This window comes from Pelodiscus sinensis, chromosome 17 (assembly GCF_052426305.1).
Source record: "Pelodiscus sinensis isolate ZL-2025 chromosome 17, ASM5242630v1, whole genome shotgun sequence".
Taxonomy (NCBI): Eukaryota; Metazoa; Chordata; order Testudines; family Trionychidae; genus Pelodiscus; species Pelodiscus sinensis.
The window spans coordinates 31860608-31873658 of NC_143068.1; the positions used below are offsets into that span (position 1 = coordinate 31860608).

The window sequence follows — 13051 nt, forward strand, 5'->3', positions numbered from 1 at the left end:
TTAAAATTCAATGTTGCATTGCATAGGAATGTAGCACAATGGATTCTGGATGTAGAGTTATGGGAGAAAAAAGTGGGAGAATTTTGGGGGGTTAAAGGTGAGGAAGAGTTGTGAAACAAGTGCATAGGATTCCTAAATCGGGTTATTTCAAGGATATTTAAATACTCACACAAGCCAAGAACCAACAGGTCTGTGCACATTGAAGTAATAGGAAAACCTGTAGTGAAATCAAGTACAGGTAGAACTCCCTCGCCACCTGAAATCCAACCTATAACACCCCTACTATTCTAGTCTCTTCTGAGTAGCAACCACTAAGTGTGGCACGATGTTCATGAGGTAGACAAGTGCTCAAAGGTGCTAGGTTAACACCCTCTGTGCTGTGGCTGACAAAGTGATGCATCAACAGCCCAAGAAGGCTGCATTAAAGATGGAAAGAAAAAGCCAAAACAACTGTTTCTGCATTGAAAACATTTATTTTACAACAGTGGATTCAGATAATTTAGCAACCTTTATTTTAGTTTATATTGAGACATACATTGCACAAATTACCATGCTAAAACATAAAATAATTCCTTCTGCTTGAACCGTATCTATGTACAGGAGCTCAGTAGTATCGAGTGTTACAATCCACAAAGTCCAGACAGCCACAGCTACTTACATACAATTCAGAGTATGGTCCTTTAGTTACATAACAAAATATATATATATGTCTATACATATATCATTGCTTTTCAGATGCTTTACTCCTTTGATTGTTTTTACAATTGCTAGCATTTTTTAAACAAGGGCTTTTCCCTCACCCCACCAGAGCTGAAACACAGTGCAAATGTGAAATGCATTCTCTCATTCCATCTTCAGCTCTCATGGGCTTTGTAAGCAGCCGATATGACAAACCCATCGTGAACTGCTCACATGCAAAACAAACTGTGTTGGATTCAGTGACATAGCAAACCAATAGCCTCTCCACTCCTACCCCAACACACGGGAGGAGGTGGGGGGACGTGGAGAAATGAATGGCATGACAGCCATTGGTGCAAGTGGCACATGCACGAAAGAAGGAAACCTCAAGAGCAAAAGTTCTTTGAGCTTGGCAAATATGAAGGTCCATCTATTGGGACAGAAACAAACGTCATTTCAAACATTTAAGCAGCAAAAGGAGCCTTCCTTGATCCCTACAGATTTTCACATTTGGGCTGATTGCCATTAGCAAAAAGAAAAACCAACTCTGACTTGCGCATGTACTTTGTGATCGTGCCAGGCAACAGCCATTTGGCCTTCGCTAACCAATACAACTAGAAGTAATTTGGTGGTAACTTGAAGTTTGGCCCTGGGGAGGGAGAGGGGCTTTGAAAAGCTAGTTTTATTTTACAAAACATCAACAATTCCATGACACCCTTTTGAATTCAATCTGTCTATAAGCAACAAAAATTGGGGTAACTGAACCAGACAGTGCAAAGGCATCTTATTATTCTAGCAAGGAGGGAAGACTTTATGGACAAACAGAGAATTCCCCCTATGTGTATGGCATGACATTCTTATTCTAAACACTTGACCTAATTCTATTCATACCCTAAGATCCTTCATCGTTTCCTTCACTTGTCATTCACTGGCAGATCTACTTTTTTCCTGAAGTTGAAAGGAGAAGTGGTGATTCTGGGCACACTAAACTAACTTCTTCGGCTTGTCTGTCCAAGAGTTCATAAGAGTAGTGTTGAGGCAAATTTCATGTTACACCACCAAAGAGACAGCAGCAAGAACTGAGTGTATATACGCTGTATAAATATACACACGCCCACATACAGACACACGCACACGAACCTGCAATCCTATACGTACAGCACAAGGTTTGGACCTCTGAGATTTGCAAACTACATTGACCCCCTGCCCATGCACTGGGCACAGTGTAGCCAAAACCAGCACCGAAATCACAAAATAGCAATATATTTTGTTACACCTCCAGTGATTATCATACTGATATTTAAGATGGCTCTTCACAGCAGCCCACGCAAGTTGAAGTCATTCCAAGGACTGCCCTTACCCTCTGTGCTATTGTTGGCTTTTATTTCTTTTGTTTAAAGAAGAGCAAGAACGGGCTCATACCAGCTTCACACAGTCTCATGGGACAGAATCAAATAGCCGCTGACAAGCTTCAAATCAGTTTTTAAATCTTTTGGAAGCCACTGCTGCACACAAAATATGATCAACAATCATCCACCCACAAAAAGGGCACAATGTTGGCTGTGAAAATGTAGCAGGGAAGAAGCTATTTAGGTCAGAGGTGTAATGTAACCGTCTGATACCTATCGTTTCCCTCTCACAATAAAAAGATGGTGCATGTAACATGGGCATTTCACTTTCCAATGAAAATTTGTGTCTCTGAATTATGGAGTTTGGCGTGGCAGGTAAGAGAAACAGCTGCCCTAATATAGCCAGGACTTTGGAGAAAGCACCTTCTTGGAATGAAACTAGGACTTCAGGCTTGTAATTTCACTTATATTACACTCAAGTCTCCCAATGCAGCACGTGAAACAGAATATCAGCACTCACAGGACTTGAACACTGGCAAGATTTCCTGACTTTTCCCTTCCCCATATAGCCAACAAAATTAAGCTTTCCAAGCCATCAGTGGTATTTCTTTCAAGGTGTAGGAGAAGCTCAATGGTACACTACAAACGAAAAGGCTCCATCTAGAGATAGGAGAAGTGGCATTCAAATGGAATGCATGCTCCGTTCATACCAACCTCACACAAGAACCATCTGCAGAGGAGCTGGGTTTCGGTGTTCTCGCCCAGCGATGAATACAGGCTGCCCAGCAATATGGAGGCATTGCAAAGCGGCAGAAGCCTATCAGTTTACCTAGCAAAGATCCCTTGTAAAAGCTGAGCTAATATCCAGTTGCACCGGGCAGGGAAAACTGCAGCACGACACATTTCCTAATGTTTTTGGAAACGTCAAGAACACTGAAGGGGATCAGACAGATTCGAAGGACACGGACTAGTTATGGAAACAGGGTGCCCCGCTCAGGGCCGGTGTCCATGCCTACTAATCAAAGTCTAGCCCTATAAAAGGGCACACAGGTCCCAGCGCACTACATAAAATGACCCTTGTGTAAAATAGATCAGAAACCAACTTCAATCAGCTCTCTAGCTTAGTTACATCTATAGTGTAAACAGGCTCTGACAGGATGGGTTTTAAAAACTGTAGTCTCTACCACACTTAGTCTCATCTTCTAGTACCATATTAATAACGCCATTCTTCTGAACAGGTTGTGCACATTTAAATTTCAAAGAGCATCATATATTTTAAACACTGAGCACTAATATCTAAAGCAGTTTAAAAATGTTACAAACCCAAAAATAAGACTAAAGATATGGCTCTAAAATGTCACTGCATGGAATTAGCAGAAGTCTACGTATCATCAGATTCCATTAAGACATTTACATAAACAAATGTATATACAGATAAATAGTTAACTTCCTACATACATTACCAATGGAATTAAACTGGCATTTAACAGGCACAGTGCCCCATTAGTCACTTCAAGTGAAGTTTCTCACTTGTCGTTTGTTGCACTAGACGAAGTTTGGGGACTTCTACTTCCAGAGAAAGAACGGGTCACAATAAATCTATCACCAGTTACTTCAATGGCAGTTCTGCCATTATGCAAAGTGGATGGTATTTTAAGTATTCACTCATATGGAAAGCAGCAGCTTTGTTTACTTAATCTTCTCTAGGATTCGTGTAAAGTCAGTGGTCCTTAAGATCAGTCATTAGGGTACATCCCAAACTGGGCTGTCTCAAAAATCTCACCCAGCATGTGGAGATCAATTGGTTACGTTTCTATCTACTAAAGGAGCTAGTGCTTTGTATAGATTTTATGAGCTAGATGGGAACAACTGAACAAGCTAAACAAAGACTCCAGGAAACTCAGAAAATCTCTCTTATTAATGTAACTTTTAAAAAAACCTTAAGTTCAAGTTAAATCTGGCAACACATTTAACATGGAATAACGCTGCTTAAGTTAAACATTTAGAAGGAAACATTCTGCATCCAAGTCAGTAACAATGGCCTTTTAAGTTCTCTTCTCTTTTTATTTTCCAGGTTTTGGAGCCTGCTGTAGCCTCCCAGTGAAGCTGTCATGCCAATTCTGGTGCAGCCCCATGGAGCTGGAAATGCTTGCTGCTCCTTAGCATTGCAAGATTTTAGCGAAGGAACCACTAGTTACCACCACATTCTGTATTCACGAGGTGTGTACAAAGCTTGGCTATTCTGTAACTATAAAAGTGCATGTAGTAGTTTTAGAGCTCAGGATGCCTGTGTATAATATATGACTCAATTGAAAATAAATGTGGACAGTTTAGTGACAGGGCCCCTTTTTAAATGAAACAAAGATGAATAAAAAGACTGGATAACTCAAGTCTTCTGGTTACATAATACAGTACAATCTTTTTTTTAAAATAAACTACAACTAAAATAACCATGTGTTTCATATAAAAACTGAGAAGTTAGGAAAGATCCAAGGATGAGACTCTTATAACAAATCTTACTTTGTAATATCTGAAATCTTTCCAGTGTAAGAGAGGGAGTGGATTAGGTCCTGAGATCAGAATTCTGGTATCTCTCTTATAATGTAACCACATATAACGATGCATGGTCAGCTAATTTACAGCAGATGGATGTGGACACATCAACCGCTGAAAGGAAACTAGCACTTTCTGAATCTGGGTCTTGTTACGTCATTAAGGAAGAGGACATTATGGACCGTAGTGGATTATGAAGTACATATAAATGTGTTACCAGCCTGAATCTTGTCTATTCCCCTCCCCCCAATGCCACTGTGGTGCACTCTTAAATTTATCCTCATATAGCTTTTTCCAAACAGCATCATAATTGAGGTGCCGTCTTTAACTTTCATTTTCTTATCTTCGGCAATTTCATTGTTTTAAGATTAGCTTGTATTTAAAAAGTACATAGGACTCCTACACTGTTTACAAAGAATACAGTGAGTTCTTACAACTGACTTCCATGGAATTTGAAGCTAGAGTTAAAAGTCTCCTCCTGCATTCACTCTCACTCTGAAACATCCCAATGACTTTACTGCTGCAAATGAAGTGCCACAGAAACTAAGAAACAGTATCAGAAATTTCAAAACTAAAGATCAAAAGTAACTTGGATCCCTGAAACAAGGAGTCACAACTTCTTCACATTAAGCGACAATTCAAATGAAATGATGTTTGCATTAGTAGCTCTCGACCAGTAACCGGGGAAGGAAAAATATCCTGAAGTGTAAGTCTTTCCATCATTTTACCAGGACCTTCTGTCAGCTCTGTGGCTAAAAGTACAGTTAACTTTTCCCCAGTGGAATTCACTGACATGTTCAGATCACAAAAGCTGCTTTGCTGGTAAGATTCTAGGGAATTAAGTTTGCACATATCTCTTTACGTTCTCTGGAGTACAACATAAGTACAGGATTAGTCTATAAAAGGCCATTGTGACCCCAATTTTCAACTGGAAATTTACTCCCCATCCAAAGGGGTTAAATCAAGTCTTTAGTTAAGCAAGGACCTAAGATCAGATTGTGACTGATCGAGACTGCACCAAGTTTTTTTTCCTGATGCTAAATACTAAAACAAAGAGCAGAGCTGTAAATCACTGTTTGCCCAAGATACGCTGGTAATAGCATTCAAGCAACTCCAAGTTTGTAGGACTATCAGCCTTAACCATATGCTACAGAGGGAAAATGGCTCAAATGACTAAGCGATCTAAAATCTGTTAAGTGCTGCAGATTCCCTTTGGATACCACAGCAGCAAGATCCAAAATTGCCAAAAAACACACTTTTGCCTGTCCCAGACTTACATGCATGCAATTGCGTCCAGACACCTGGCAGTTATGGTGAATAAACTACTTTTAGAAAAAACCTGATTTAGTGTGGAGAATGCTAAAGAATTGTGTGTCAAAGTCTGGCAGGAATCCAAACCAGAGATTTTAAATAATTTCATACTTTCACTGTGTGCAAGGTTGTAGTGAAAGAAATTTGCATGAACATTTTTTGTACAGATGGACAAGGCAGAAGCCACCATCTTCCATAACAAAGAAACTATGATAGGTTAAACCCAATGGTAGTGCGTTGCTCTGCTATGGCAAGAAGCCGTAGCTCAGTTCCCAGGCTCTTCTCCTCTAGTGACACTTGAGCAGTTCTAAGTACTTTCTCCAAACTCACGCCTCTGGCTTGTGAAAGAGCAGCATGGAAGAATCCCAAAAGGAATGTTGGCTGGAAGGTTATCAGTCACCTTGCTGGGCTTGAAAGAGAGAGTATGTGTGTGTGTGTATATTTACTAGTGACTCCTCAATCTTTATTCAACATTTTCCGAGGAAAAATTTATTAGAAGCAAAATATACCAGCAATTTAGCTGAAAAATAAATGCTTCTGTAACAGCTGAGCAAACCTAAAATTCTTAAATTAAACCACAAGTTGTAAATATCTAGACATGATTTGATTTCAAGAAAGTACAGGAAACTGTTTAGTAGTTTCCATAATAATTTATGTGAAGAAAAATAAAATGTTTAAGTAAACAAATCTAAACAAAATACTATGTGCAAACTTATATAATATAAACACAAAATGAGGTGCATTGTTCTTAGCCATTTACACATTCCAAAAAGTTGTTCATGAAAGTTCAAGGGACATTGTCAAGTTAAGAGCATTTTAAAAAAAACAAGTGTCCCTAGCAGTCTTAATAGCATTTTAGATGATTAAAGGATAATTTTAAAAATCTAATTTGCTTTCCACCATTGATGCTATTTGTTTACTTTCTACATTTTCTTAATTTGCATAATGAAAACAGACTAATCAGCTTCACTTTAAGATTGTCATGCACTAATAAGAAGCTGCAATAGCTGTTTATAAACACTTCATAGAGGAATGCTGCAACAGTTTATGCATGAATAAAGAAGCCCATAAAATCTTTCTAGTAACATTTGGGTTTTGTCACAACCTACATTAGCATATACTATCAGAACTCATATCATGCATAAATAGAAGCTGACTGAAAATTTTATGTCTGAAGTGCAAAAACAAATGAGGGAAGCATGTCCAGGGTAGTTTTATTTATGCTGAAAATCAGCATTAAAGAATTCCTACCATACATTGGCCTTTTTTGGTTCTTTGCATTGTAAACTTGCTTGGACAGAGGTGTAGGGAAAGGCAGGAAGGGCTAAAAACAAAGATCTTAAGACCTTTGTCGCACTCTCAGATCTTTACAGTTCAACTGTATGGAAGCAGAGCAACTTGTGTGTGACTGATTTTACTCACTCTTTAAAAGATCTTTTTTAGGCTGGTACTACTGCTTAAAATGCAGAATGTCTCCATCACACCTTATTGTGAAAATTCCTCAATACATAACACAGACATTTAACGTAACTCCATACATGCTATAAAAACAAAAAACAAAAACAAATAAGACCATAGCTAAACTGCTTTAAATACTGCATGCTACAGCACTTCATGTATCATCAAGATACGACACTGAAGGTGACAAAAGGCTGAAGGGATTACAAAATATTCTCGGCAGATTGGAGGCTGCCTTCTTACTCTGGCAAAACCTTTTCCCCCTCCCCATTTGCTATTTCTAATGTTCATGATTCTAGTGTTGAATTGGCCATGTATATAATTATCCGTTCTCAATCAGCATTTCCTTAACTTAGTTAAATCCATCAGTGTGGTAGCTGGGGTGAGAGTCAGTTGTGAGCTGGGTCGTCTCTGTGGCTGATGCTGGTTGTATCACAATGGGTGTGTCTGCAGCCTCTGAAAAGGGAAAGCAACGTTTTATTGCATTGGGGAAAACAGTTTCCATGAATTTTTGGCAAGTAGCAGGCAGTCACGCTGCCCAAGGACAGTACCAACAATACTCTCCCACATGCCTCTCTTCTGAAGCACTATGAATTCATTATTCTCCAGTCAGATATCAAATCAGATGAGACAACACCTGCGTACTAGGTATATTATTTGAAGGGATGGCATTTTTTAATTTACCAATGAAGAGCCAGCCATGCATAAAGCAGCTATTACTGCTTTCCCTCTTAAAAGCATTACAGTCCAGACGGAGGGTATGTCTACACAGCAGTGTTATTTAACAAAGTGTGTACACACAGCAAGCCATTATTTTGAAATAATGGCGAGCTGGAGGACTTTACTCCAACTCCTGAAACCCTCATTTCACAAGGAGTAAGGAAAGTCAAAGGGAAAGTGCTGTTCTTCCAACTTCCTGCTGCGTAGAAAGCACCAAAAGCCGAATTAAGCTATTTCAACTTCAGCTACGCAACTGACATAGCTGAAGTTGCATAGCTTAATTCGACTTTTGCCCTGCTGTGTAAACATGCCCCAAGTGAACCAAAACAAAATACCCAACTCAAGCGGTTTCCTTTTAACTCAAAATCATTTGCTTGCCTCACAGACATAAGTTTCACTTATCATTGCATGGAACTATGTAAAGACTGAAATAATATTTTCACTTGCTAAGCCGATAGGCTCTTTGGCCTGTCACTGAGAGATAAGCAAGATAAGCAACCAGCTACTTTGTTGCCCTCTCTAAGCCTAGAGGTGATCTGTGGGAATTGGGTAGGAGAAGAGTTTGGGACCAGCATGGGGATGAGGCTGCAAAGCAGCATAAAACCAGCAGATCATTCTCCCCATAGCTCCAAGGCAGCTGGACTCTATAGAGGAATTAGGAGCCTGAGGGATGGTCACTCTACCCATAATTTGAGAAAAGTGCAGCACGTAATCCAGCAGCTGATGCATCAGTTAGAAAACGTGAATGGAATGCAGGGTTTGTAACAATAGACAATCTTTAAAGGAAAACTCAGATTTCGTGTTCATTGATCATACTGAATACACTTATCTGGGAAAGCAGCCTTCTTCCCACATACCTGAGGCAGTATGCAAAGTTGCTCTTAACTTAAATGTGCTGCAGGTGTGAACGACTATACATAAGCACAAGAATCTGGTGTGTTTATTACTTCAGCTTCTCCATCTCCAGTGGCCTATTTCTTACCTGCTGTAAATGAGACTTACCCCTTTCGTCCGACTGTAACTGTGCCTCCAAGTCCTCTGGAGATACATAGTATTCCTGTTCACTGCCTTCAGGAGGTTTAGGTTTACACTTTCCACAGCAACAGTTACAGCAGCAACACAGACAGCAACAGCAGTAGCAACCTGTGATGAGCCCACAGAACACAAACAGGGCCTGCAGAGAAGAGATGAAGAGAAAGAATACACACAAGATGTAAGCTGCATCTTCTAACAAAGTGGTAGCTCCCATTACCTAACCTAGAGTTCTCACTACAGCAAAAGGTCAGTTTAAATGGGTTAATTATTTAAGCAGAGATCCTGCTGCTTTGGACATATGACTCCTCACTGGAATAGAATCAAACAAATATGAATATGCAGTAACAGCCATAAACATTCTAGTCCAGTGTGAGCACTGGGCTGCTGAGAGGGATTGGATAAACATGAAGAGCAACTCGAGGAAAAGCACTGTGGCAAAGCGACTGAAAAATAACAAAACATGTAGATGGTATCATGAGCTTCCGTGGGCACAGCCCACTTCATCCTCTGGTCATCTAAAGAAGTGGGCTGTGCCCACGGAAGCTCATACCACCACCTACATGTTTTGTTAGTCTTTAAAGTGCTACCACACTATTTGTTGTTTAAGTTTATCCTGTATAGACTAACTTGGCTACCTCCTGAAGCTAATGAAAAGTATTTCTTCTTTCCAATTCCTCTCCTGAGAAGGCCTAGGGTCAGGCTGCAGAGGGAAAAAGCAGAACCATCTAAAGGTAAGAATCTCATATTGTTTAGAACAGAACACTGCATCCCGAAGAAATTCCTGAAACTGGGTTATCTTGAGCTACTCTTTCAGCAGCACCCTAAGGAGCAGAGAATGCTAAGACTCACTCACAAAATATTAATAGGAATTTGTTTCCTCTTGCCCTTCACCAGACACCTATGGGTGTTCACAGTGGCATCCACTGATGGTAAAGTGCAAATCTTTCTGCACTGCTACCTTGGAGGTTCTTTTATTTCAGCCAATTATCCAGTCACTGATCCATTAGTGATACAACTATTTTCTCGCTCCAAAGGAGTCATGAGATGAAGGTGTTGGCAACTACGCAGGAAAACCTTTTCAATGCCTGAATAAAAAAAAAGACCAGGAAACAGTCTTAGTCAGATTTGTAGAATGGTAAGTGATGTCACCGTACTCAAGTATAATGAGCTAGAAGAGTTTGGATTTCCAAAGAATAGGTGTGGTTTCTAAGAAATTTAATTACTCATGACACATTTGGATGTGACATCTCTCCCCCCCCCCCCAAAAAAAAAGAGAGGATGATTTAGATTATACATAACTCATCTCATTTTCTTTTAAACACTTTACAGACCTGACTACTAAAAATCTCAGTTGCAAGAGAACCCAAAAATGCAACTGAGTGCAGCAAGATAAAACCAGGATCAAGTAAAATACAAAGATTCTTCGGCACTGGCAACATTTATTCCCAGAAACTCTCCGCATAATATTTATTACACCTCCTGTTCAATGTGTATGAGAGACTATTAAGAGAGTTCTGGAGGAAACATGAGCCACAGTGTTATTCACTACCATGATAATATTCAGCTCTGCTCCCATTACATCAGAACTGGTAGGGTGCAGCAGAATAAATAAATAATCCATCATCTATGAAATTGAAAAGAGGACAAGGGCAAACTGGCTGAAGCAATGATGGCTGTTGAGGAAGAAAATGGGAACACTTATAGCGAGCTAGCCTGTTTATAATCTTGGAACATATTAGGCCTGGGATGGTTTTATACAATCTAATAGCAGCTGTTGCTTAAAAAAATAAAAAAATAAATAAAAACTCCTCCCTTCCCCCCAACACCATTTTAATCAGCGTCTCACTATGACACAGAATTGGTTACTGCTGTCTGTGCATTTGTCACTCAGATTACTGTGATAGGCTCTACCTGCGGTAGCACATAAAGACCTTGTGGAAGATCAAGATTGCTTCTGAACAGCATCATCTGCACTCTCAGGAAGCGCACACCACCAATATGCAGAGCCATACATTTCTGGGCTGTTATCAAAGTGCTTGATGTAATCTATTAAGCCTTAAAATGTTTTGGAACCTGTTGCTTGAAGGACCACCTTTCTTTCCTTGAGCACATCATCACAGTTCAGATCAATGCAGGTACCTAAGCTAGAGACCTCCATGCAAATGGGAGGGCATTCTCTGTGAGAAGGTCCTCAGCTTTTGAATGTGCTTCCTTTATTGGTCTATGAGAGCTCACATTTGTTAGTCTTCCTGGTCATGCTACTAATCTGATTTTTTCTCTTAATCATTTAGGGAGGGTAAGGGTTCACAGGCAACAGAAACTGGAGGATGACAGAGGTCTGATTCTGTTAAATGACTGTCCTTGGGGTACAGTTTTTGTGGGAGAGCATTAATTGGAACTTGTAACTGGAAAGTTGATAAATCAAAGATATGTATAAAAAGATGTTTTAAATGTTGGGCACTGTCTAGAGCTATGGATAGGTGCTAGAAATATCAAACATTAAATAAAATAGCATAAATATCCAATTATCAATAGCAGTATAGTTCCTTATTGAATGGCTAAGCATCTCTTCAGAATAAGTGCAAAGAAATCTTCATTTACCTTTGCCCACCAGCTGGACAGGACGAAGTATGTGTTCACATTCTCCTCTCCAAACTGCTCTGCTACATATAGACCCAAGGACCCATACTTATCATAAATGTTTCGTTTTGTGGCATCAGTCAATATTGCATGTGCATTGTTGATCTCTTTAAATTTATCTGCAGCCTCTGGATTATCTGGGTTCTTATCAGGATGATATTTCAATGCAAGTTTCCTGTGGAGTTGGGAAAAATAAAATCTCAGCTGCTTTTTTGCAATTCATCCTGATTGAGCTGTCCATCCTGCCACCCATCAAATCAGACATGATCTCCAGTCTCAGGCAAGAGTATTTACGAAGTTAAGATTTACTTCACTTGTGCCATTCTAGTGCCCCCAAGTCTCCTTTAGATGGTAACAAAATCAATCTTTCTACATGATCTAACCCACTAGTCTAATAGAGTTCACGGGGTCAGTTTCAGATTGAGACTTCAGTACAAAGACGAAGGAAGCTCTCTTCTCTGCTCATCTGATCCAGCAATTTGTACTGCTCAGTTCTGAGTAGCAATGCTCCAACTGAAGGGACATATCTAACCATTTAGAAAGTGCAACAAACCTGTGACCTGGTTCTGAAAGCCACATTTGACAATGCTGCCATACTGAACCTGCAATGTCTAGCAAACTAAAAATAGAACTGACAAGTATTTGGGGTCAGTGCTGAAATTATTGTGCAGAAAAACTACTGTTCAGTTCAAGATGTACTTGTGATAGCATTAATGTTCCCAGTTACCAGATGTCACATAATCAGTAAAGACTCCATGAATGTTTCAGCAACATGGCTACAGTGGATCTGGAAATGTATATAATCTGTTGAGGGCACTGAATTTGGGAACTAAAGGTTCGTCTGATAGTCAAGTGCTCTCTAAATTTGAAAGTTCAGACACTTGGAACAAAAACAATCTCTGAAAAAAACCCTGGTAAATACCCTATTAATAGAATTGACAAGAAAATCATCTCACATACTTGATTTGAGCCACTGTAATTCTTCGGTACAAAATTAAGGTAATGCTACTAAACTATCCTTCACGGTTTTTTGTGGTGAGGGGAAATGATTGTTTAACTTGCTACAGAAATGTGCCACATGGGACCTTAAATTAGTTGCTAAATTTTCAAAAATATGCATGGAAACGTCTGTATGCAATTTGCATGGGCTATACTTAGGTGTGGAAATACCTGGATAGGCACATGAAAAATGAAAGCTGGAACCCAAATCTCGACATACACAAATACCAGAGTTTTTGCACATCTAAGATAAGCATGCACTAGAAACTCTGACCCTAGAAATGAAAATGTAAACTGGGGGTCTACTT

General features: G+C 39.6%; 1 protein-coding gene across 1 annotated transcript in view; it reads right to left on the reverse strand.

Moving 5' to 3' along the window:
* Nucleotides 1-489: 489 nt before the first annotated feature.
* Nucleotides 490-13051, reverse strand: part of DNAJC5 (DnaJ heat shock protein family (Hsp40) member C5) — a 65431-nt gene continuing 52869 nt past the window's right edge. The window contains exons 4-6 of the mRNA XM_075900992.2: nt 11706-11919; nt 9072-9243; nt 490-7805 (exon numbers count right to left, since the gene is read on the reverse strand). Of these exons, the coding sequence (XP_075757107.1) occupies nt 7702-7805; nt 9072-9243; nt 11706-11919 (490 nt within the window). The 3' untranslated portion in view covers nt 490-7701. The remainder of the gene's footprint in view (nt 7806-9071; nt 9244-11705; nt 11920-13051) is intronic.